Genomic DNA, 27,047 nt, shown 5'->3' with positions numbered 1-27,047 from the left:
CTATAAGCTGACTTTGTTTTTATATTCTGTTCTGTGCTAGATCAAGTGATTTGGTTTAGGTTGGCCTAGGGCAAAACGTTTCAGGACATTTGAGAAAATCTTGCATTTGGTTAACTCGCTGAAAATGATACTAGTTTTAAAGTTTTACTTGTTAAAAACATTAGTAGGCTGTACGATGCCATATTCATTCTCAGTGTCATTTGTAACTAGCACTGAAAACTATTGCAGTACTCCAAGTGGTATATTGCTTTGTCGTCCAAGTTTTGAAAATGTAAAAGCCATGTATTTTAAACACCAAATGTTTCTTCTGAAGTTGATGTCCTTCTATGAGTTTCAGTGATGGGAAGTCATCTTTTTTTTTTTTTTTAATAGTGAGTTCTTGATTACGAAAGCATATAACACAGGGGAACAGCTATCTGTGACAAACAGAATAGTCATAATATATAGAATAACTTATTATAAACTTTTAAACTTTAGAATCCTGAACACTAAGACTGTTGTAAATAGTCCCTACTTGAACAAAGAAATGTGATTCTTTTAAGAAATATTTGCTTAATTATCAGGAAACTCATTCATTTTAAATGTTTCTATTCCAAAAATTTTTGCCGTATATTAGTTTAATTTGAATTTTTCACTGTACTTCAAGCAAGCAAGCAAACAACCATAACAAAGTATAACTATAAAAGGTTAATTAGGCAATAATAATTTTTTCAAAGTTTGAAGGGTGTTAAGATTACTTCCTTTTGGATCTCTCAGGTGTAATTTGGCTTCCTTTAGAGCTTCCTGTTCAATTCCAAAGTTAATAAATATGTAATTATTAAGTTAAAAATAATACATACACATGGTTAAAAAAAGTCAAATTATACAGATAGATATAAAATCAAATAGAAATACTTCTTTCTTTCATTCTCTCAATCTCTTCAGCTCAACTCTTAGGCTGTTTCTTTATAGTAACCAGAAGTAATAGTTTCCTAGGTATCATTCTCGATTAAAGTGCTATGCCTGTTCAAGCATGTATGCACGTGTAAGTATAATTTTACATTTTATTTCCTGTTTTTATTTTATTCGTGTTCTGTGCCTATATTGTTTTGGCTAAAGACATATTTTGGGTAGGAAATTGATTTGTCTTATTCACCATTTTATATCTAAATCCTACAATAGGACCTGACTCAGTATGTAGATGCTTACATAACAAATGCTGTTGAAAGGATCTTCCACCACACAAAGTGCATAGCTCTTGCATTCGTTTTATTTTACCAGTTTTTTAAATTTTATTTTACCAGTTTTATTTTTTATTTTACGTTTTCTGTTGATGAACATTTATGTTAGGTCTGTTTTTCTGCAAGTCATCTGTCCATCTGTCCGTTTACCTGTCTGTCTAATAAATATATACTGAGTACTTACTGTATGCCAAACACCCTACCAAGGATACAAATAAAGGAGAAAATCAAGGGCCCTGCTTGCATGTAACTTTCATGTACGTAGTTGGCTGAGGTATATTGAAAACAATGAAATAAACCCCAAACAAATTAGTTTCATGAAGGCAGTAGCATAGGTAATGTGATGAAAGAGGAGTTTCTACTTTTATAGGATGGACAGGCAAAATCTTTTTGAAGAGGTGACTTTTAAGCAAGGCCTACATGATGAGAAAACTGGTTTAGAGCTCTAGAGAAGAGGATTCCAGGCAGAGGGAATAGTAAGTTTATAAAAGCTCTGAGGCAAAAAAAAAACACAGCTTGGTGAGTTTGATGAACAGAAAGAAGTCCAATATGCAACAGTAGTTTCTCTTACAAATGAATACTGCTTTAATGAGTTTCTTTGTACATAAAATATGCTCTATTTCAATATTAATATGTTTTAAATACTTTTGTAGTGGAACTGAGGGATCAAATTGTATATGCAATTTTAAATTTTGATAGCTGTAGTGCAGGGCCACTTTTACCCCTTACCTTTCTCCCTAAACCTCTTCTTGCTTTTCCTGGCTGTGAGGAACTTGGGTTGTCTGGAGCTAGGGAGGGAGTGAGTGGTGTGAGGCACGGTGAATAAAAAGGAATTCTTTTGGGGAGTGGATGTGCCACGGACTATGAATGTTTCAGAGACTTTTGTCTAATAAAATGAAGATCCAGCAGTAGAACATATGCATATATTCTGTATGTTGAGTTATGTGATAAAATATTTGGCTCTCAGAAATACAGTACTCTCTTTTGGCCTATTAATGAAATCATTTCCTTGCAAAAATTATCAACGTTTCTCAATCTAGGAAATACAAAATTCAGAGTTTTTTAGAGTTACCGTTGGATATGAGGCCGTGCTATAAATGATTCCTAGTTTGACACTGTTGGATTCAGTTTACACAAATTTGTGGTTAAACTAACTAGACATTAGGGGGAAAAATTCCATTAACCAGAGTCAACCAAAAACCTTTGCCATAATGTGACTTCTGTAGAGGAAGGTAGGAATGGCATTTCATATTTAAAATAATTTTTAAAAAGTCTTGGGTGTTACATTGGGGAATGAAATCCCATTTTTGAATTCTTACCAAAAAGGCATTTGATTTTAAGGATAAATGTCAGAATCACATATAATTTTTTTAGGCAGATTAGAAATTTTAGGCTGGTCGAAGAACAAATTTTGTTTCATGAGGTGTTTTACTGCTGAGTAAACTAGGAGACTAGTCAAGTCACATTTAAGAGCCTAGAGGTGTTTGTTTAAATTTTTTTAATCTACCTTTTTTGATAGGGTGAAGTTACGAAATTTTGGCAGATACATTCAGATTCCCATGTAACCTATAGAGAGAAGGGTGTAACCAGTTCGTTAATTATTATTGTTTTTTCTTCAACGCAATAAGACTCATTTCCTTTGAGAATTAAAAACAACTCGGAGGAATGAGGTTAAGAATCTGATGGAGATTTTAATTTAACAGATGCTAATATGTTATGTTCCATCTGTTATAGTAAATATTTTCTTTTTCTTCTTTAACATGGGTATTTTTTTCCAGCACAACTTATAAACAAACGTTAGTTGGAAATCAATTTTATTTTGCTAACTGAAGCTGGTGTACATTAATAAGGATACAGCAATTAACTTATATTTTATCTATGTTGTAAAAGTTAGCATTTTGATTAAGAAGCCTCATTTATCTGATGTCTACTGTAAATCATCTCACTAGTTTTAATGTGAACATATAATTTTTGATAAAACAAGTTATATGAAAGGTGAGTATAAGCAAACGAATTGGTATTTTATTAGTATTAATCCTTTTTTAGATGAGTATAAGCAAACGAATTAGTATTTTATTAGTATTAATCCTTTGTCCTAAAATGAATAGAAGTGTAAAATGTGTTGCATGTTTACAGAAATATGTATACCTACATATCACAATATGTAGGTGTATAAATTGTAGTTATTTGGTTCATTAGAACATCTAATTTTTGCTTGACAATATGCAAATGTGCCATTAAATCTGTTTTTTAAGATTTTTCCAGTTTAATGTCGGAATCCAAATTCATAAAGAGTTGGAAAAATGAGATGTCTGAGCTATCGGATTCACAGGGATTTCGTATGAAGCCTATTTAATCAGGATAACACTGTTATTAATATTCATAATGTCAGCTGGAACACAAATGACAGACTCTGGGGCCTAAAAGTTTTACTTGGTGAATTTATTAAAAGTAGCTTAAAAAATTAATGGAATTTAAGTAAAGTTGGTGAATATAAAAATCTTGTGTTAGCACACAAAAAAAAACTCTGTTAGAACTTTCTTTAAGATCATATTGCATTGATGTCTTTTGACAGCTTTCACTGGTACTTAAAGAAGAACGATGCATGGTCATTTAAGAGGATTTAAACACATTGGCACATTAATTTTTACATGAATAATAAGTACTTTCCAAAAGCAATTAACTTACAGTGTACAAGATATGAATTGAAAAATAAGACTGTGACATCAAGGGCAAAGCAAATGTGATATACATTTTAAACTTAGTGGCAAGACTTTTTAAAATATTTTGATTTATTTGTATAGTTTGCATAGGATATGACTTAGAATATCATTATTTTAATGCATTTGAAAGCATGTTGGAAGGGAGGTAAAGCTTCTGCCCTCTCCAGAAATATTGGTAATGTTAAACATTATCCTCTGCAAGTTTCACTTGCATTTATTGGAGAATTAAATATTTGTTATGATATTGGTAATCTTTGAGAATATGTTCAATTTTGCAGAAAGTCAACGGGATGATTGATTGTTTAGTGATACAAGTATATATGTGTCAACACAGACTTACTGATTGTAGCATAGCATAATAAATAACTTTCTTAAAGTTTAGTATGAGAAGTTTAGTTAAGAACTATCCGAGTACCATACAAATAAATTTGTTCTGTATTTTAGCCTAAGAAAGTAAAAAGTTGTAAATGGCTTAAGTAAAAACAAGATGAATTTTATGTTTTAAAATATGATTATAATGGCATTATACCAGTGCTCTAGTTTTAATTTTTATTGTTGAAGTTCACTGAAAACCATTTTAGACCATTATGTATAGCCACAATAATATTTTGTTTTGTGTTTTCCAGAGATTATTTTTCTTGTGAATTTTAGTACTTATAAAAGCATAGTTTAGTTATGATCTATAACCGTCCACGTAGGGTTAACCGATGAGAGATTATAGGCATTGGCTTGGAAGCCCGTATTGGTACTAGAAGTTTCATTTTTATCTGTCAGTGTTATATATGAATAGTTTCATTAGACAAAGAAAAATAGCCTGGTTTGTTCTGGGACTGAAATTCAGAGTTTAATTGGGAAAAGCATTAATTACCGGGGGGTGTGTAGACATTATCACAGTATAATATATACATTACATTTTTTTGTGTGTAAGGAAAGAAATCAAATTAATATATTGGCTATAATTTTTTTCTGGTGGCTTTTTAAAAGTTAATTTTGTGGCGGGGTTGGTTGTTTTTCTCAGCTCTGAGAGATTCGCTTATATGCCCAGCAGAGGGCAGCATTTTACTATGTCAGCCTCCTAAAAGAATTAGCCCTGCTTAGACTGTCAATGTTTCTTGTAATTACTCCCAGTATATTTGTTGCTTGCTTATGAATTAACTTGCATTTATGGAACTAAATCATTCCAATCATTTAATTACACCTGAGGAGCTGAACTATAATTGCTTGCTTCCAACTAGGATCTGATATGGCTTGAGCAGTATTAATTTGATGTTTACTTTTCTGAGTGCTAAAAGCATTAAAATGATTGTGCAATGGGATTACATTTTACTAATTGCTGGCATTCATTAGCTGGGTAAATGATGAGGAAGAGTGACTGTATATTGCAGAGGGATAAAATTATGGTTTTAAATAGTATATTACTAAGCACATTAAGGCCTGTAAGACATGTTTTAAAATACTCCAGAGGTTATTAAAGACTGTATTTTCTACATGTCTTGCTATATGAATCTCTTATTAAAAGACTGCAATTATTATTAACCTTTTTGGGCAATATGTAGGGAAATGGCTTCATTGACTAGAACATATTTCTTTGATATTAATAACTTCCTATATTTTCAGCTAATCCAAAAGTAAATGAGGAACTTAGAAAAAAGATTGCCAACTCCAGATCAACATATTTAGAGAAAATTGGAAAAGGAGAAGCTTACTACAGCTTTATTTGAGGACTTTTTAAAGAATGCAGAGTTCTAGCTGTGAGGTAAATCTAATTTTATTCTCTTTAAAAGCATGCAGAAAAAGTTGCATAGCTTTTGTCATGTTTATTATGAAAACAAATATGCAAGAGAAATATCAATTCCACCAGGTAATGATACTCTTTAATTTTTTAAAAATTGGAACAGCATTCGTAAATTACTTTTACAAATAGGAACTATTTATATGAAAATATACATTGTAAATTCAAATAAATAAATTTGAAATTGTTGATATAACGTTTATGAATAGACTATACATTTTATTTTTCTTAAATTGTTGAAGTCATAGTTGAAGAAGACTTAAGTAAATTAAATGGTTCTCTTTACCAAAAGAGGCAAAAATATCTAGAAGCTTAACCTGCACTGTATTTACTAAAATGTAAGTGTGAAGGAAAGAACCTTTTTCTGAGAAAAAAGATTTAATTTTACCTTTGAAATACACCATTAATTGTCCTATTACAGATGTTTTAGAAAACCATTTATCCTGTAAATTCTCTGTTAAACAAAGGTAAGGCGTAGGTGTGTTCTGATATATTGTTTTAAGTTTATTTATCTAGAGTTGGCTTTATTTTAGCTTCAACTCTTGGAGCAAAAACCAGAGACATTGCCAGAGCAAACAAGGACAGAAGTACAAATGGAGGACTGGTCAAAAGGTAAGGACTTTTAAGGTATTAATACCAAACCCCAGGTGTTGTGCTAGCTCAGGGCATGGAATAAAGTGTGTTTGTTCTACCCAGTATATTAGACAGAGCAGACAAGCACACGTGCACATGCACCCCACACACAAAGAAGGAGGCTGACACAAAGAGACCCACATTCTGCAAAAGAGCCACAAAGAAAGAGACGCACACACGCACACAGAGAGACACAGGACGAGATATTGAGAGAGAAAGAGGGAGACAGACACACAGGGAGACAGAAAGAAACACACATATACACCAAGTGATAGAGATTGAAAGAATGACAGAGAGAGAGATGCATTCGGAGAAGTACCTTCAGAGAAAGAAACAAACAGAAAGAGACACACAGGAAGGGAGATACTCACCTGAGTAGGGACACACAAAGAAAGACAACGTGTATAGATAATACACAGAAAACGCATGCACACCAAGACTCAGAAAGAGAGATATAGATCAAAATAAGAAACAAAGTGAGAAGAGATAGACATACAATGAGAGAGAGCGAGAGACAAAAAAAGAGACACTGAGAGATAAAGGCGTAGGCAGACACACAGACACACTCAGAAGAAGACACACAGAAACAAGAGACACACAGTAACAGATATGTAGAAAATATACGCATATACAGAAAGAGAGATAGATAGACATATACATGTTAAAAGAGACGTACACACAGAGAAACAGACCAAGACACACACAGAGAGACACATGTAGAAATACGTGCATACCAGAAGACACACCCAGAAAGAGACACCCACAGAAAGATGGGATGAGAGGGGGCCAAGGAGAGTCAGAGCGAGAGAGACATGCAGAGATGGACAGATGGTGACAGAAAGGAACTCCAAGGCAGAGACAAGGAGAGAGACAGAAAATATGTAGAGATATGCACAGGCAGAGACAGAACAGTTTGAAGCACAGACTGAGAGGTGGCCTGAAAGAGAGAGAGAGAGAGAGAGGAGGGCACAGCTTCTATCTATAGCCATAGAGGGGTTTAAAAAAATGTTGGGTTTTTATTTGCGATCTCTTATAGTAAAATATTGCAAATCTGGACTCCTTGGGAAGCTAATCATTCTGAATATAATATTACATATAGTTGAAAGCTTAAACTTTATGTACATTGTTTTTATTTCATCTGATTTTATAACTTAAGAAGTCTTAATTATCATCAAACAGTAGACATATCTCTTTTTAGATTTTCCCTCCCCCAGTAGGGCTCCTTTTTCACCATACGTTTATCTTTTATGAAGGTTAAAGGCCATGTGCGGGGATCATTCTGTCATCATTGTACTAAATAAGTTAGTAGCTACACATTCTGTTCAGATACAGAATGGTGCTATGCCTGTTTTTGATTTCTGCATTTGCTTTTTATTTCCCTACTGTTATGAATTTCTTGTCGTTTATGCCTACCATTAGTAACTTTTCTTACTTGTGACTCTAGGCTGCTCATTATGAATTTAGAATCCAGGTAACTGATTGAATTGTGTATAAAGTAATAGCAAGTATATTTGAATAAGGTAGTTAAAGTTTTTTAGTGCAAAGTTACATGTTTTAGTGAATGGACTTTGTGGCACTTAATTTTGACCTACTCTCGAAGCTGGGGACTAATTTTTATAGCTGTTTTTATTCATTTATGAAAGTAAGCAAACATTCTTATTTTGAAGAGCTCAAAGCAGTTTTACTCAATTTATGTACAAAATAAGAAAAGAGGAAGTAAATAATGATGCCCCTGTTACTTACATTCCCTATTCAGAGGTTACTTTGCTGTGAAAAGTCATGTTGTGCAAATTATAGACAAAAAGATTTTTAAGAAGACAAAGGAATTATTTTTAATATATCTAAAGAGCTAGAGGCTGTGGAGGAAATTCTCCTAAGTGGAATAAGCAGGAAAGATGTAAAGGAAGGGAGCTGTTGAAGCTCTAAGACACTTATGAAAAGGAAGGTTTTAGGGCTATGGATACATGAATAGCTCGCAGGAAACACAGACCACAATAGATGTGACTGAAGCATCATTGAGAAAATATTCATTTTTACAGGCATTTTTTTTTTGACAATGAAACTAGGAATAAGACATTCCTTTATATAAAGTGCCTGTTAATGAAACATTAGTGAGAAATAAAATTACACAGGTAAATGTAATATCTTTGGAGTTTTGTGATAACTGATATGTTTAAACAGTAAAATCTACATGGTCATTTCCTTGATATCAAGGGCTCTGGGTTTTATCGTAAAGCACAAGTTGCTTCAAAACTCTCTGACACTAATGTGTATAGTCTACTCTTGTAAGTAGTTACTGTGTTTAACATTATTTTACTTATTTTTTGACGAAATCATGCTAATTAAAAACTTGTATTACACAGATTTGCTTTTGTGTCATCTTACACATTTTATTATAAGAAGTGCTGAAATGGTTATTCTTTTCCTAGCATTACTGTGGAAACATTGCTGAAATATTTGAAGTCAGAGAATTGATGAGCTAGATAATATTAACAGATACAACAATTTACATTTTTCTTTGTTTTAGTCACTATAGATAGCTTGGAAAATGTTAAGCTGAGGTTGGTAGGTAGGATGGGTGAAGACATCTATAAAATGTGTCCAGGTTTCTTTAAGTAGTTAAGAAAACAACCCTGAATGAATGAAATTTTAAGCTGATGGAAGCAATATGTGAGTGAATAAACATGCGTTGCCCAGTGAGCATTGGTAACATCTGGCTTCTCAATAAGTAAATGATGTTTTGCCCTTTCGAGAAAACTTTGTTTTGTAAGTTCCTTTTTTCCTTTCTTTCTAAGAAAAAAATGAAAGATCATAATCAAAGTACGTATGTAAAGTTAATCTTCAGAAAGAGTTGTGATTGGTTGTGTAGCCTTTTTTAGCATTTGTTATTTACTTGATTTATATAAGAAAAAAAGCATGAGGTCAGAAATCTCTTATGAGGAATTAATTAGAATAGTATAATAAATTTCTGGAGATTACATTTTTATTAGCAGAAACACGGTTTAGTACACAACAGTCCATTAGAAATAGTTTACCTTTTATTTATGAATAAATGTGTATGCCATAAGTATACATACCTACAGTAATGTAGGTAAAAATGAGGTCTGGATGCCAGTTAAACTTAGAATATTGTGAAACATAATTAAATTTAGAACCTTTAGGGGTCAGTGTTCCCTAAGAAAGGTTAAAAAAGGTTACTGTGCCTATCCAAATTAAATCTTAAGTCTGCTCTGTTTTAAATATTTCTTATCGATTGAAGGTAAGAATCACACAGCTTGAAGAAGCTTTAGACAAAACCTTACAATATTATGTGTTTCTTCACTATTATTTTTAGGTTTGTTATTTTAGGAAATTATATTTAATATGTATTTAATACACAGAGTAGTTATTTTCACTTATGTATTATCTCAGTTTAAATATGAATCATATTTTTAAACCATTTTCTTTAAAGCTTAAAAAAAGTAAGCGTGATTCTAAGTCACTGTACTCATTTGAAACATGAGATGAAAAACCACTTCTAGAACTACTTATGTTAATAGAGTCCTTACATGTTGCAGTTTATTGGAGGCCAGCAAATATTTTAAAAATCTTATCTTTCTGAATTTAAGTCAAAAGCAGCTGTCCTCTTTATTTTAGAACCAAACTAGCAATTACCTTTTGTAACCATGATGCTTAAAGTTTTTCTACCAAACAAGATAAACAACTAGGACTAAAACTTAGCAAAGGGTAACTTGTAAGTGTTTTACTAGTTTCTTATTGAGTCAGAATACTATTTAATGTTTGCTTGGCATTTGGAACCTGTGTGCCACCATCAATCTTTTATTATTGGTTCATTTACCTTTCTGTCTTTTCACAAACTACATATTCTTTTTTTTTACATTTTGTCCATCTGTTGTTCTGTAATTGAATTATATCTAAAACTATTGCATGATTTGCAAGCATCTTATAAGAGTAGACATCTGTAGAAACACTGTAGAAAAACATCTAGGATGCTTTTAAATGCCTTTGATCATTTGACTAAAATATGATTGTAAAATATTTTCCTTTAAAGCAATGGGAAAGGAAATGGCAACTTGCAAGGAATGGACATCCGTTTCTACCAGCGTAGGAAAAGAAAAAATACTCCTTACACATCGTAATTAGAAAATTAAAGGTTTTGAAAATATCTGGATAATCATTCTATGTTAAATTATAGGACTTGACTTGTATTTAATAATTGGCTTTCTAGTAAGTAATGGTGTATTTTCCCCAAAAAAGTAATGCAATTTGTTTTTGTTTGTTTGTTTTAAAGCAGACGTTAAAGTGCACTGGAGAACCAATGCATTTAATAATTTCAATAAAATGTTATAGTAGAAAGAACACAGGTTTTGGAGCTAAATAGACTTGGGTTTCAATTTTTTAATCTCCCACTTACTACCTTACTTACCTGGACGTGGGTAAATTTCATAATTATTTTAAGCCTGAGTTTTCTTGTGTATGGAAGAGGAGATAATTCCTCGAACTGTTTTGAAGAAACAGTTTTCGTGTATGTAAAAGCCCTACTACAGTACTTGAAACAGGATATGAGTTTATTTAATATGTATTTCATATTACCAGAGTAATTATTTTGAGTATTATGGCGGTGGTGATAATGGTTTTTACAGATGAGGAAAAAAAAAAAGATTGTTGACATATTTTACACAGGACCTAAATAAATGGTAGTGGTTGTTGTCATTGTTATTCCATCCAGCTGTGAAAGGTGAGTGTATAAAAAAGTTTTAAAGGCATTAAGAAACATTACCTGAAAGTACTGGAAATCATTAGTTTTTAAGAAGTGTATTTTCTTTAAATATGTTCACAATATCATTAGAAACTTGGTATTTTTCAAAGTAGTATAGCTTATATTTAGCATATTTATATTTGATAGAATATAAAATCAATAATATTTATTTAGGGTAAAATCTAATTTTGCCTGTATTGAAATCTCAATTACAGTAAAACTCTTCAGACTATTGGTGTCACACAATATGCCTTTTCCTTTTGCAAGTGTGAATTTAAGAATTGAGTTTTTCATTTTCCATATCCAAGGGATTAAAAAAGAACATTTGTGAGGTCTGATTAAACTTACTATTCATCTCCATAGTACCTAACTTAATAGAGCTGGTAGCTTCTTACACATGACCGTCTAGGACGTTTGAGAGAATGGTTTTAGGACGACTGGCAGCTGGCCAGCAAAGATTGATTCATTTCCAGTGGAAATGCCAAGGCAACTCAAGAATGATTGAGGCTATACTATTTTATAAAGAAAAAAAATTATATTGTTTTAAATAAATGTATTAAAATAAATGGAAATCTGGGTGTCTTTATTTTTAAGCTTGATATGCATGATTCTGTTACTGTTCTTGGCGTTGGTAAAAAAAAAAGGGGGGGAATGAAAAAACAAAAAATGTTTATCAGGACAACTTAGTTTCCTAACTGGTTATAAAGTTTGTTATGAACTGTGTTTTGAGATTCATCATTTCTGATGTGAATAATTCACATTTGTGAATTTATGCCATAAATCACATTTTTTAAATTTTTTGGCCGTTTTAAAAATAGACTTTATTTTGTAGAGCAGTTTTAGGTTCCCAGCAAAATTAAGCGGAAAATACAGAGTTCCTATTTTACCCCCTACTCCTTAACCCTACATATGCACAACCTTCCCCATTATCCACGTACCCTACTACAGTGGGACATTTGCTGCAATTGATGCACCTACCCATGAATTCTTAAAAAGGGAAGTTTGTGAGTGAATAGGAATATTTCATTTTTTTGTTTTTACTGAATTGAGAGTGTTTTAAATCAGTTCAGGCTGTCCTCTTCATGTGGAATTCTTACTACTTTTATGATCATTTTATAAAAATAATAATTACTAAAAAGAATGAAAAATGGTAATTTTTTTTTTAATAGGACCGCTTCTCCCACCCCACATTTCTATACTATAGGTATGATCATCTCTTTGTACGACTTGTGTGTTTAAGGAAATTCAAGTCTGCTTTTAATATGAAAGCTCTTTCAAATTTATTTTTGGCCATGAAAACATAAATATTTTTTTTTTTTGAAATAGAAAGAAACTACCTGAATTTTTCAAAAGTGTTTGGATTTGTTTTCAATTCTTCATCCATAAGATCTAAGCTCTTTGATAAAAGTCCTCATTCATTTCTGGGTATGGCCTTCATGTCTGAACACTTCTTGGAATGCATATTTACAATACAAATCTTAATAAAATATTATTGAATCTTTAATTTTCTAGAAATTGGATTTTATTTATCATATTTAAGATGATTGTACTCTCCATAGTGACTATATTTGTCACTTTTATTATGATTTCTATCAAGTCCTGAGTGTCCATTGACGCTGTTGATTTGGGAGATCTGAATCAATATACATTGGTGTACAGACTGAATTCATGGCCATTTACACAGTTGGTCCAGGTTGTCTAGCTGTTGGTAGAGTAAGACTGGTGTGACTACATTCACTGCATTTACTCACTACTTTTGGTTATAAAGAAATTTGGTAGTTGAATAAAATGTTTTTGGGGAGTTACGAAATACTTCATTTGTGTGTGTGTGTGTGTGTGTGTGTGTGTGTGTGTGTGTATGAATCAAAATAACTTTTCATATAAGACATTTTAATCTTTGGGAAAAGTTTCAGGTACAGTTTTCTCTGTGTTTTGCCTTTTTTGTTTTTGTTTTTTCTTGGGGAATATGAAAAAGATTATTTCATAGTCCAAATGACTTAATTAAAAATACTCTGATCTGAAGTGTTGGGTAAAATTGATAATCCTTTGCCAAATGGTAAAATTGTGCTGACAGTGTACGGTAAAAAATAATTATTTTAGAAAATTCTATTTTGACTTTCATTTTTTTCTTTTTGAGTGATTCTAATCTTCACATATTGAAACTTTTTGGTACTTTAAAATCTGGGTGTCAGTGGGTAAAAAGTTAGAAGTAATCAGTTCATATTGATAAAATTATACTTGCAGAGATTTTAAAATTAAATCCTCCTTTTTAATATAATTTCACTGGCCGTGGCTAAGGTAATTTTGCATACTCTAAAACATAGTAATGTTCATTGATTTGAGCATTTTTAATATAATAATATAATCAGAGTTATGCACAAGATACCCTTGTTTCCTTCTTCAGTTAATGTCCTTCCCCCCCCCCCCCGTTCAAAATTTTCAGATTAATATTGATTCCTAACAGATTAGAGTAGGTAGGATTTATTCAGCGTAGTTTCCTTAAACCAACACACGTAATGGAGGAAATATGATAGGAAAGACAGAATGAATACGTAGTCCTTAAGGATTCAGACTTTTGTATAAATTCTAACATTTGGAATATGGAGTATATTTACTAAATGTATGCTATATTCTTTCCACAGGTTAATGGGAAGAATTTGCAATTCGAATGAATTCCTATTTTAAGTAGATTAGATGTTATTTGAATCTTTATCAGAAAATCAAATGTTGCAAAATTTGGAGTCACTGAGCCTTTTACTCAATTGGTTTTAAGAGTTTAAAGTTAAAAAAGGTAATGATTTCAGTTCAGCAAATCTGATTGTTTCCTTTCAGAAACCTTCATTGCCTATATTTTATAATCAATCAGTACAGAGTTTAAGACCAGGACAAGGCTGCATTAGTCCAGGTAAGAAGAGCAAAGACAAAACAAAAATTTTGATTAAAAAAGCAGTCCTTGATCTCCTGAGAGATCAGTAGAGACGAGCATCAGAGACTTCCTCTGCATGTTTAATAGGCCATTTGCTCTCCAAGACGTTCTGCATTGGTCCTTTATTACTTTTTTCTTTTTTTAAAGTCTCTACCCCTCCATCAAATCATTTGAAATGAATGCATTATTAAATTAAAACAAAAAAATTGCTTTTTATTTTGTCTCAGGTATTTAATGCTTTTTTAAACATTAAAAATATTCTAGAAAGAAGCTGATGGTGCTATAGTGTAACTAACATGACATTAGTGTAGTAGTCACAGTTGATTAAGTTGATTAATAAAATGAGAGTCTCTACCTTTTCTTTTATGCATTTTTTTTCCTAGAGAAGTGAATGGTAAATTTGAGTAAAACACATAATTTGCATAGAAAGTTATGTAATGATGCCATATAGAGTATAATGATTTCCTAAAACCTTGTATTTAAAGTAACCTGAATTACAATGAGAGATAAACAGAATATTTACCCATTCCTTATGAGCTGCTGCTGATATGTAAATTTATTCTTCTACTTTGCACAAATATACTTTTGAGCTACTGCTTAAACACTTTGAGGTCCTTAGTCAAACAGTTTTAATGATACCTCCAATATTGTGAAAGTGTGACATTTGATGAATGTCTCATATAGTTTTGATATCTGGGCACATGTCAACAAAAAAAATTGAACATTGGTTTGTCATGCAACACCTAGATAATTTATAATTTTACTGTTTATATCCATCTTGACATTTTTTATCTGACAAAGGCAGGTTTCATTTGGAATCTTAATCTGAGATTTATTTGGTGGATCTGGAAATCATAGCTAGGGTTCCCACAGGAAATGGTCCATCTACCAACAGATTAAATGGCAGTCCTGCAGTTGTTAGGGGAGCTCTGCATTTAACACACATGCATACTCATTCAGTCAGCACTGTGGAGAAAAATTAAAGTAGTAACCCAGGTTTAGGAACAATGTAGCTAAAAAGTCCCATATTTGCTGAATGACAAAGGGTTATATAGCAGCATTTCATTTTATTATTCGTGCTTGAATTTCTTGTTTGCTCTGTTGAGTCTGCTGACGAATACTAATAAATGCCTGCAACAATCCAGACGAGAGATGCCTGGCAACAAAGCTATGCGGTGGACCTCCCTGATCTTCTCCAGTTCACAACCTGACCTTTTGAAAAATTGGCTGGGCTAAGCTGCAGAATTTGGGTGTAATGGTTATTGTTAACTCCAGCTTTAGGATTTATTAATTTGTGTGATCAAGACTTACCTATACTTCAAAGTTTCAAAAGACCAAACACAATCATCCATCCATTAGAACTAACATTGTGTTTCAGTGATTTCCACTTAGTATCTGACTGGTGATTCTTCTATTTTGTTTTCCAAATCTAAAAATGCTCTTAAGAAAAAAGAAAGGCACATGTAAAGAAAATCTGATTCTTTCTCTTAACACTTGTTATTAGAAAAGTTGCCTTCCATACATGATTTATGAAATTGTTGAATTCATGGCCAATTGGTATGTGTTCAGACTTAATTAAAATATATAGTTATGAAACCTATTTTACTTGAAGTTGTAAAAATTTAAGATTTATCTGGTTCGTATTTTTAACTATATGTAAATTATTCTTCTAATAAGAAAAATTAAGAAAGGCTAAAAATGTTAGGAATATATAAGTAGCCAAATAGTTCGTATTACTGGGGGACAAAAAAGAATAAACATTACCATTATGTTAGTTAATCAAACTGTAGGATAGTTTTCACAGTCATTTCAGCCTAAGTAATATTTATAATGGTTTAAATAGGGTGATAGAAGTTTTACAAAGCTTTAATTTATGTGATATGTTCATAAATTAAGTAGGTAGTCTAAACTTAAGGAGATTACACTGTTGTACTTGTTCATGGCCTTCATATAGTGAAGAAGGTTAAAATTTAGAAGCTGAAACATTACGATAGAACTTAGTTCTTACACAGAAATCTGACCTTTTACCCAATTGAATATTGACATGTTCATGATTATTTCAGACTTGATGAAACAAAGACTTGTAAAAATTTGGTGTGGTGCCACCACTTTAAATAACTTTTTTATAATAAAACAAATCACCAAATTCAGGTAGAGTAATTTCAATGACTAACCAGTAGAGAACTTGAAACATAGTATACTAAGACACTGAATTGTCTTAATCAAAATAAACCTCACCATTTATTTTGGCATGTTTATCAGAAATACAACCATGTATAGGAATGTAAAGGATGTAGTTTATTTTGAATGTCCAACCCTCGTATCCAAATAACTAAATTATGTGATATTGACAGGTTTCATGATTTTCCAGCCTTGTAAACCTTTATAAAACCTTACCTCGGTATCTTATAGCTACATCCAGCCTCTCTTCCCCATATGTTTTTCACTTCCCCTCAATATTATATAATACACCTTATTAGAACTACGTGCTTTCAACCTGGTAGCTGATGGATCTTTTCCTAATGTCAGGATTTTAAGTTCTGAAGTCCTATTATTTCTGTATTTTATTAGTTTGATAATCTAATACAAACTTTATTACACCATTATGTATTTGTTACAGTTTTGGCCTTGTTAAGTATTTTCTCTTTATTGTATGTTTTTCACTGAATGAGATAGCATTTTATTTTTCATGTCCGTGTGTTCTGATATTTTAATAAATTGTTTTCTTATTATGTCTTATTTATTCTTATTCTATTGTAACAAGAAAATACTTTGCTTTTAGCAAAACGTATTTTCTCAGATAGTAATAGCTAACGTTTATTGAGTATGTATTCTGTGCTGACATTTTTCTAAGAGATTATTATATAACTTAATAATTTAATCCTCATAACAACCTTTTGAGGTAGATGCTATTAATGGTGTATTTTTTTATTGATAGGGAAGTTGATAAGAGGTTAAGTAATTTGTTAAAAGTCTGGTAGAGCCAGAATTAAAAAGCTTGAAGTCTGTCTTCAGAGCCCACGCACTGTGTTTCTGCTTGGAAGATCTAAATACCAGTGTTCCAGTTGGAAGGTCTATGCTTTGCTCTTTTACACAAGTATATTAGGTGGGACCGCTGTGATATGGCAGATGTTTTTGATGTCTTTTTCTTTTATGTTTTGCAAATGTGTAAAACTAACACTTCTTTCCACACAAAAAGGAAAAAGAAATATTTAGTAAAGGAAATAAATAGTATTTGTACACACATACAGATAGATAGATAATCTACATTTAACTTACTTAAGGAATTGGTAGCAGTTATTAGGAACCATTAACTGATATTATTGTTCTGATTATGTTGAAACGAATATTTATTTAGAAAAATCCTTAACCATTGAGAAAAAGGAAACATCTTTTGTTGAAAATGTGGGACTACTGTAGCCATTTTATCATCACATCAAATTTTCATACCTATTTAATAGCAAAAAATGTTATATCGTTTTGATATTCTTACATAATGTGGTGATAGACAATATACAAAAGAAACAACCAATAAACATGATACTTTTATTCTTTACTTTTATGAAATCAGATGCTACAGTATAAATAATAACCTTTCAAAAAAAAGTTTAAGGAAGTGGCGACTGATTGTGTTCGCAAGTGTCAGAGAGCACTTTTCCCAATTCCCTCCTTTATGATTCATTTTAGATATAAATTTCCCTGCGTGGCACCTGCATCGGAAGGAACAAGAGATCCATGTATTTGAATGTACTTGCCTATAATACTTCCATTCGCCTTTCTCTTTTCTGACGGTAGCTCTCAGGTAGCTGGGATGTTGCTATTCTGAGTAACCCCAGTAGGATCCCTAGAGACAATTCTAGCTCAACCACTCTGAAGAAACAGCTCTGTAAACAGTAGTGACCTCCCTGGGGACCATCAAATCCATTTACACAGATACCAGTTGTCACAAACTATTTACAAAGCCAGACAGAACAGAATTTCCCAGCCTCTAAGAATCCCTATTTGATTCTAGCCACCTCCTCACTTATGTATACTAGTTGTGAATAACAGTTATTTTTTGGCTGTGAGTCATGATTTCTTGGATAGCATCAATTCAACTGAGTATGTTATACATTAATGTGTAATTGTCTGGAGAATTGAACTCAAAGGGGATCCGAAAACTTTCTTTCCTAAGATAGGAAATGGTATGGTACTGTTAATTTTCTGGACTAAGGAATTGAGAATTTAATAACAACATTAGCGGTAAGATAGTTGGCAATACTGAAACTTCCAGAAGTAAAGAGAAAATTCATTAGCTCATGAAAATGGTCCATTGGAAAAGCATGAAAGTCACTGGAGCGATACAGCATATATAATGCAGCCAGCCTACACGTATATATTAAATATTAAGATTCCAAAAAAAAAAAAAAAATCTTGACCAAATCCACCTACTTTGCCTAGGTGAAGAAACTGGCCCTAACAATAGCTATAGGTGCATTTGAGGAATACTTAGTAGTAGTCTGCCATAGCATCATTTTCAATGGTCCCAGGACAAGTTTACATGGAAGTGGTAACATTAGATAATAATAGCAAAAATTGGCAAATATATTTAGTTTGAAGTATCAAATTTCTACGTCCAAATGATAGTGTGCCCTCAGAAAAGCAAATAAAGGGATTGATAGTCATAAAAAATGTCCTGTTGCCTAACTTTGAGGCAAGAAAGACAGACTTATGAAGAAATTGAAAATTTATTCTCTAAGTCCTTAATGAAGAAATGAATTTAAATAGTAATAATAATGATGAAACAATGATGACATTGATTAAACACTGAAGCAAATTACTAAAGAAGGTTATAAAGTTTCCATTTAAAAACCTTATGATGAGAGAGAGGAATCAATAGAATAATTTGTTTTAAGCTTTCATCTGCCTAGAGAAAAGAGTTTGCATCCGAAGTGAATATGTTCTTTAAAAAATTTGTCTTACCTAATTGACTAGTGTGCAAAATAGACCCATAAATAGACCCATAATTGTTGCATTTTGTTGATTTATATATTTATGTTTCTATATATAATTCTTTTTCAAGTGATGAGCAATACAAATAGCTCTACCAAAAGCTTTTAATATTATAGCTTCATCCCATTAGCACTTCATAAAGATCTTTCTTCTGGGCTGTAAAGCTTAGGGAAAATAATTGATGACTGAATTAGAGTCGCCAAGTGCTATTTTCTTGGTTGGAGTAGGTACTAACTCAGAAATTGAATTTAAGAATAGGCTAAAAAAAATGCAAGATGCAATATGATAGAACAGTATATTAAAATCTGACTTGTGAAAGTCAAAGTTTATCATGCCTTCAGCTTACTCTCAAATGTTTCAGAAAAATTGTATATGTGTAGGTAGGCAGGCAGGCAGGCAGGTAGGTAGGTAGGTAGGCCGGCAGGCAGGTAGGCCGATAAATAGAGAAAGAGAATGAATAATAAAGCAAGTGTGGTAAAATGTTAACATTTGGGGAATTTGGGTGAAGGGTTTACAGGAATTCTTTGTACTGTTATTGCAACTTTTTATAAGACTGAAATTAATTCAAAATAAAATGGTAAAAAGAAATGACTTATCTATATTTAGTTCTTGTCACCTTTCTCATCTGTCTCTGTCTTTAGCATGTTTATATACAGTTCATGAAGGCTTTTGCATTTGGCTCTCATTTCTCCTTTCCATTTTTTGCCATTTTTCTGGATGACTTCATTATCTTCAAAATTGACCCTTTTTTACCCTAATTCCTTGATTTTCTCCTCTCTGAGGACCTTCACCATCAAACTGTTTCATCACCTCACTCCCAGTTGAACCACATCCTGGACTTTGTTTTGACACCTTAACTCGTTATAGAAATTTTCACTCCCTGCCTGTAACATCCTGTCATTTCAATACAAGGAATGACTTGGTATTTTTCCTAAAGCTATTCCTTCCCTATGCCCATGACTGTTCTTCCTCTTCTTCTCACAATTGTTCTTCTTCTCACAGTTCTTCTCACAACTTTTTCTTTACTTCACCTAACTCAAACCCTTTGGCACCTTATTTGCATATTCCTACTTGTTCTTGTCTGGAGCAAATGCCTGTGTGAAATCTTCCCAGAGTTGCCAGTTGAGCATCTGTATATCTAGCATATTTTGTACTTGGTCTCCATAGTCCTAGCAAGAGTTCTTATCACATTGTATTCAAGTCATTAGATCAGTTTGCCGTTCTCGCTGTGCTATAGAGTCCTTAGGGGAGAATCTGTGTATTGTCTTAATTTTCCTAGTACTTATCACAGACACGTCCCACTGTAGGTTTTCCATGAATTATTAAAAGTAATGAGTAAATAAGTTAATTAAATGGGTCGAACTTTCTACACAAATGGTTGAATTCTGATATAGGAAAATGTAATATGGCAGAGTGGAAGAGCCTTGAGATCATTCAGAGGATTTAAACAATATTTGCTATAAAAAGAGTTAAAAAAAAAAAAGGCAGACAGAAAGAAAACTTTTATAAATCAGCCATGTTTACTCTAAAGTAAAATTAAAATCTCAGTAGAAAAGTATCGATAGTCTGATTTGCAGAGCAGGCCCCAGATATCTGATAAACAGTTACAGTTAGGAATCTAAAATATAGAGCAAGATTAGAAACATCTAGAATTAACCAGAGCCAAAGCTAAACACAGTACAGGTTTCTTAAAAAATATCAAACATTTAGAATTGAAATCTAGAAGTGCGTTAGGACTTGTTGAGTTCATTTTGATAATCCTATAAGGGGTTTTTAATTACTGTGATCTAGGAGGGATCAGCAAAGAGTCCCCTTGTTGGGAAGCGCCCACCTCTGCTCTGAGTTCGGAGATGATAGCGCAGTCACAGGTGAAAAGACAGTGATTTCCCAAGAAATCAGCGAATCACAAAATTTGACAATAGGTAAGCTGAAGAAAAAAGAGTTATAAATATAGTAAGCAGGTAGCAACTATAGCTATCAAGAATGGGGTAAACACTGGAAGGTTAGAAATACAAAAACTGAAAGGAGAAAGAGGCTGAACTAGACCTAGAAACGGGTAAAAAAACTAAAATGTGGATAAGTTTGGTCTCAACAGGTCAAAGAGTCAAGATTTAAGATTCTGAAGCAGTTGGTGTAGTGTGGTTACAGAAAACGGGGGCTATTTATTGCTGGCAGTGCTCCATGCCTCATCCTTTTACTTTGTGATGGTTCTTTGTACCTCATAAACTGGAGAATAGTATAGGCCCTAATAGTTAAGTTACTTTTGATATGTCCCTGGGGACAATTTTTGTTATTTGATATTGCTTCCAGTAACTTTATAATTTTCTTTCATTTGAATTACTTATAATGTTCTGTGTTAGTGTTAGAAAGCATGGATTGTTTATGATACAGTGGTATTCCTTAGTGTCTATTTGTAAAATTCTTTCATTCAGATTTGAGGGTTTCCATTCTACCAATACCAGCGTAATCTAGAAAAGTAGCGTGATGAACATTGAAAGCAAACCAAGTAAGCAGTTTTGAGATGTCAAGAAGCAAGCTAAATAATCTGAAGAAACCTAAAATCATTAAATTTTAAATCAAAACGGGATATAATGTTGAAATTTCGTAGACATCTTACAGTATGTAATGATGATAGCACATTTCTCCCAGATTGTTCTTGCAAGATGAAATCCAGGGTAATTTACTAACAATGGTTTCTGACCTAGTGTAGCCACCAATAAGATATGTCTAGGACTTGGAGTTTGTAACTGACTATGCCTAATTTCAGCATACATGTAAGCAAACAAAATAGCTCCTTAAAGAATGAATACTTCGTGAGAGGTAACTTATTTATGAGTGCCCCATTTTGTTTTTATTCTGAAACTACTCTCGTGCCTCAAAACGATTTTAAGTTTGGCAGGTTGGAGAGAGCATAAGCAACAAGCAGGTATGATTCACCTGCTTTTCAAAATTCAAAATTATTTCTGCTGGAAATAATAAAATATTAGTTACAATCAGTGATTGTGCCTGTTGATCTGATTTATCTGGTCAGTGAAAATTTGTTTTGTGCAGGTTTTGTGTGTGTGTGTGTGTGTGTGTGTGTGTGATCTTTCAAAAAATCAGACATACACAATTCCTTTGAAATAGCTATTATTTACTAGTTGCAGCTTAAAATAATTTTATGAGCTAGCCAGGCATTGCAAAGTAGATTCTATCATATATAATACATATCTTATAAAATGGAAGTTAAAAAGAACTCATGTTCATTTTATATTATGATGATTACAAAAATAATAGCTAACATGTATTGATGTGCGAGACACTAGACCTAGTATTTTGCATGTATTATTAATTCAGTTAATCCTCACAACAACTCAGGTAAGTGTTATTATGTTCCTATTTTAAAAACAAGAAACTGAAGCATGGATGGGTTAAGTTACTTGCCCAAAGTTGTGCACTTGGCAAAGCTGGAATCTGACCCAGGCAGTCTGCTACCATAGTTCTATGCAGACTATCACTTCATTAACTTATTGCAGCCTATTTTTCAAAATTTAGGGAGAAAAAAACTAATCTGAAAAAATAATACCTCTAAATCAGTGTTTCTCAGCTTTGATTTTAGGCTGGAGTTACACAATCGCTCTCAGACATTTTGATTTAATTAATATAAGATGTGGTCTGGGCTGTAGGATTTCTAGACACTCCTCAGGTTATTCCAACCTGCAGCCAAGGTTTAAACCATTGCGCTGAATGCCCACTCACTGTGAGAATGGAAATACTAATGGCAGAACTACACTGTACATGCTTATCTGATTACAATAGGAGTAAGACTAGAAGTGCATGTTTAAAGCTATAAAATAATCCACAAAAATATTCATTTGAGTGATTCAGTATGTAGTTATGGTGGTACGTAATCATGTGTTTTTGTGTTGTTTTAAATATATATATAGCCAATAGTTATCTTGAACAGGAGACTACAGAGAGAAATAAAAGTACACACCCAGATGAGCAACTGACTGTGAATTCTAAGGGAAGCATGGATCAGAAAGCCAATGAATTAGTTAATGAAGCCGCATATGAGGACACGGAACCGCCAGGGCAGAGATCAAGGAATTTTCCTTATCTGGGTGATGAGACATCTTACTGCACTACTGAAAAATCCAAGTGAGTGCTGGTAGCCTTAGATTTAGAAAGGAAGAATTGTGAGATCTCTTCTGCCCTGTATCCCTCCCTCCCTCCATTCTCCCTTTTCCATGTGACCTAAATTTGAGACGTAGGGAATCTACCAGAGTTTTCTACTGTTTCCATTACGTCAATATGATGTGTATAGATCACTAAGTGAAAAAAGCACAAGATGAGTTTGAATAAAAACCATGAGATATTATTCCTTCTTGTTGAATATTATTTTCTGTGACATTTCATTATGGATTGGGAAGTAACTCTTGAGTTGATATAAATAGGGTATTATTCATCAGAGCCCCTAACTGGCAACTCCAGGGCAAAATAAGCCAAAGATGTGTTTGGGTTTTGGTTGGTATTTAAATGAATCTGAATTTTAATCTGAATCTGAATTTTAATCTGAATCTGAATTCATTTTTAAATGAATCTGAATTTTAAAGGCTTTTAGAAGAGCCTTGTACATTCCCATTTGCCTGCCTTATTAATTTACATTCTGCAGTTTTTCCCCATTCACCTTACCTACCTGTCCCATAAAGCGATTTGAATTTGTGACACCTGTAACTTTTACCTATGGGATTAAGGTACTTTGATAATTAGTCATGTATTATGAGAATACTACTAAATTGCAAAAATTTCGATGACTAATATATTTTCAATCCAGATAAAATCTTATTTTATAGAGTATATTTTAATAGGTTTGCATAGGAATATGTATTTCTATTTACTTAAAAATTCTTCAGTAGATTTATTAATATGTTCCTACCTCTTAGCAATATTCTTACTAAAATACATATTAGAGTACACTTTGGGGGAATAGGGGTAGGGATGAACGAAGAGGTGATAACATTTTATAACCACGTGGGAAAATAGAGATTCGGTGAAAGCCAGAGTATGAGATATCTGGTATAATTGCAATAGAAGGTATGCATGGTAGGTAGAGCTCCATTTACTGTCCCAGGCCTCACTGCTTAATTTCTTCTTAGAGACTCTTAAGTTTTACCTCTTAGTACAAATATAATATAATGACTTCAAAAAAAGAGCTCATCTCCTTTCCCTTCTCTTCCTTTATACTACTTACTAAGTTGATACTCTTAAATAGCATGCAAAATACCAAAAAAAGAAGTCTGCTTACCCTTAAATGTTACAAGGAAAATGTTACAAGGAAAGGTTTTCATTTTTAATATGTTTTGAATTTAATAATGAAAATATATTCTGTCAACCAAATTGAAAAAAAGTTATGATTATTATTACCATATTCAAAAGTGAGAAATATATCTAGTCTTGACCAACAGGACCAATTAAATTAATATTCACAGCCTCTGAAACCTGAATTCTTTAAGTACACTGAACTGTCTCTATAGACATTACTAAGTGCTTTCCGCTGTTAGCTCTCAGTTGATTAGCACGTCTGTGAAAGTGATATATGTATGCTTTTTATCCATAAGCTTTTCTTAACAGTGCATAACAAGAGAAATTTAAAATTAAGTAACTATATATTATTGTTAAGATTAAGTTTGTCTTAACCATTTGAGGAGCAAAGTTTGTAGATCCTGTGTAGTTGAAATCGTATGTGTATATTGTTTAATAGTTTCCTTTATTACAGCATTATGGAACATACAAATAATGATTTGCATTATGAATGTATGATTCCATGTCAAGTTACTTCAGACTTCACTAAAGAAAAGACTATAGCATTTCTTCAAACAGAATTGGACAATCTCAGAGCAAGCAATAAAAAGGTACAACAGAAAATCTGGTAATTGTACACTATGGTTTTAGCTATTGACCTTCTAAATTGCTTTGTTTTCCATCGTAATTCAGTTTTATTGTGTATTTTAATCTTTTCACAGTAGCTTTATGTTGTTGCCTACCATGCCAGCAGGATATGATTGAGTTGAGATTTGGCTATGAAAAGCAACTTCTTTGGTTTCCTGCCTTTGCTGGCCTGTGATATCACTTCCTTTTTTCATAAATCTATGGTACCTTGAGTAGGTACCTTAAAAAAATGTGTTCATTCAAGTTTTACTGTGGTAAAACTTTATTTAAGTATTGTGGAGGATGAGAAATTTAATGCACTGGGTTTCATGTTACTTTCTTTTTTTCTTATTAGTATTTGTATTTCACCTCAATAATATGTATAATTGAACTTGAAAGTAGCAAGGCTTGGCAATATTGTCATTTACCTGGTATTATCTTATACTGCTGCATTTTGTCCAACCCAACTTATGTTGTGTTTTATCTTTTCTAACTATTTTTCTAGTTTCATTCCTTTGAGCATTAAATAATATTATTTAATAATGTTCATTTGTTGTACCTTGTCTTTTTATAATCTCTACATACTTTTCTGATTTTAATATTCTTGTTGTTTGACCTAATCAAAGTGAAGCACGATGTTAGGAATCTTGATCATGCCTGATAGAAAAACAACATAAATGACAAAAGCCGAGTTAGAAATTTAAAAAACAAATAAACAAACAAAAAACCATTTGGAGGGAATCTGTATGAGAGCAAGAGATAGTTTCTGTACTTTCATTTACCAGTTACTTATTACATGCCAATTATGAATTAGGTGCCAGTGCCATTTAAATTAAATATGATGGGATGGCATTCTCAAAGGAGATTTGTTTCAGATATTAAGATTATCTTAATTTTGTTTCAAAAATATTAGAATTACTAGGAGAAGCTGTAAAGCTGTGCTTCCTTACCTTTTTTAGGACTTTTGCTTTAAGACAATAGAATGGATTTTTTTGCAGTAGTCATTTTTTAAAATTATGTTGCTCCTCTTTAATTTCATTTGTCTAGACACAATATAATTCTCTATCATATTGTTTTATAATTTCTATGTCATTAAAAGTATTAATTTATAAAACATCTTAAAACCTTAAATATTGTGAGTTTTTTTTTCTTGGAGTTGTGTGTTTAGACAGGTAAATGTAACTTTATTTTTAGGAAAAAAACAAAATTTTACTTTGGGATTAATTATATTTGTGCAAGAAATTTATCAGATAGGAATTTATTTATTTTTTCAATGTGTTTAAGCTTCGAGAAAAACTGACTAAAGAAGATAAAGAGCAGAGAAAACTAAAGCTTAAACTGGAACTCCAAGAAAAAGCAGCAGAAGCTCAAATTGCTGAAAAGACCGCAGGTATGGTAGATAAGTATTAATATATGGCCTTAAGAAATATACACAGGGTTATTATATTTTATGGCTCTGTGAATACTAACATACAAGCTTATTTGCCAAAGGAGGGGAGGCTATTTTTTTTTTGGCCTCTTAGAAAATAGGTAGCTTTAACATCCTGGTACTGGTATTAGTGAGAGCTTTACCTGTATTCATACTGATTTGGGCATTAAATGCATTGTTAACACCATGTCAATCCAATCACAAAAAGGTTGTTTGTTTTGTTGGAAGGGCCTGAACAAACAGGGGGAAATAATGATTACCAGTGCCTCTACCTTTCAACCAGCAGTTCAAATACCACTTATTGTTTTAGCTCAATGAGAGGAAATACGTCTCCTTTGTATGAAAATAGTCATATGTTCATTACCAGTGAAAACCTACATTTGATTTAAAAATCTGTTTTGTGCAATTAATAAGTTTTTATCTGATGATGTGGATGATGATGAAGATAATGTTTTCTCTGAGATTGAAGTGAAAGGATACCAAAGTTTACGATTACAAATGACTGCCCTAAGTATGCTTTGGAATCTATCTTTATTCACAGGTTCTTTGCAAGGAGAAATTTTTTTTAATACATCTGTGACATGTTACAGAAATGATCAAATAATTCTCAATATGTATCAGATGACTCATGCATACATACATATATATACATACATATATACA

The 27,047-nt window shown here is 32.3% G+C and overlaps 1 protein-coding gene across 9 annotated transcripts in view; it reads left to right on the top strand.

Moving 5' to 3' along the window:
* The window catches only part of MIPOL1 (mirror-image polydactyly 1), a 256,929-nt gene that overhangs the window by 38,264 nt on the left and 191,618 nt on the right, over positions 1-27,047 (top strand). For 6 of the 9 annotated variants that reach the window (XM_081047457.1, XM_081047463.1, XM_081047456.1 and 3 more), the window contains 5 exons: positions 5,561-5,699; positions 6,269-6,347; positions 22,972-23,185; positions 24,804-24,939; positions 26,240-26,345. In XM_081047457.1, the coding sequence (XP_080903583.1) occupies positions 5,679-5,699; positions 6,269-6,347; positions 22,972-23,185; positions 24,804-24,939; positions 26,240-26,345 (556 nt within the window). In that variant the 5' untranslated portion in view covers positions 5,561-5,678. Of the gene's footprint in view, positions 1-5,560; positions 5,700-6,268; positions 6,348-22,971; positions 23,186-24,788; positions 24,940-26,239; positions 26,346-27,047 lie in introns of all 9 variants that reach the window. The other 3 variants (XM_081047461.1, XM_081047455.1, XM_081047459.1) reach the window with 1 other exon arrangement.

This window comes from Rhinolophus hipposideros, assembly GCF_964194185.1.
Source record: "Rhinolophus hipposideros genome assembly, chromosome: 5".
In the NCBI taxonomy this organism is placed as follows: Eukaryota; Metazoa; Chordata; class Mammalia; order Chiroptera; family Rhinolophidae; genus Rhinolophus; species Rhinolophus hipposideros.
The sequence above is the reverse complement of the archived record's forward strand: the minus strand, read 5'-3'. Positions and strand labels throughout refer to the sequence as shown.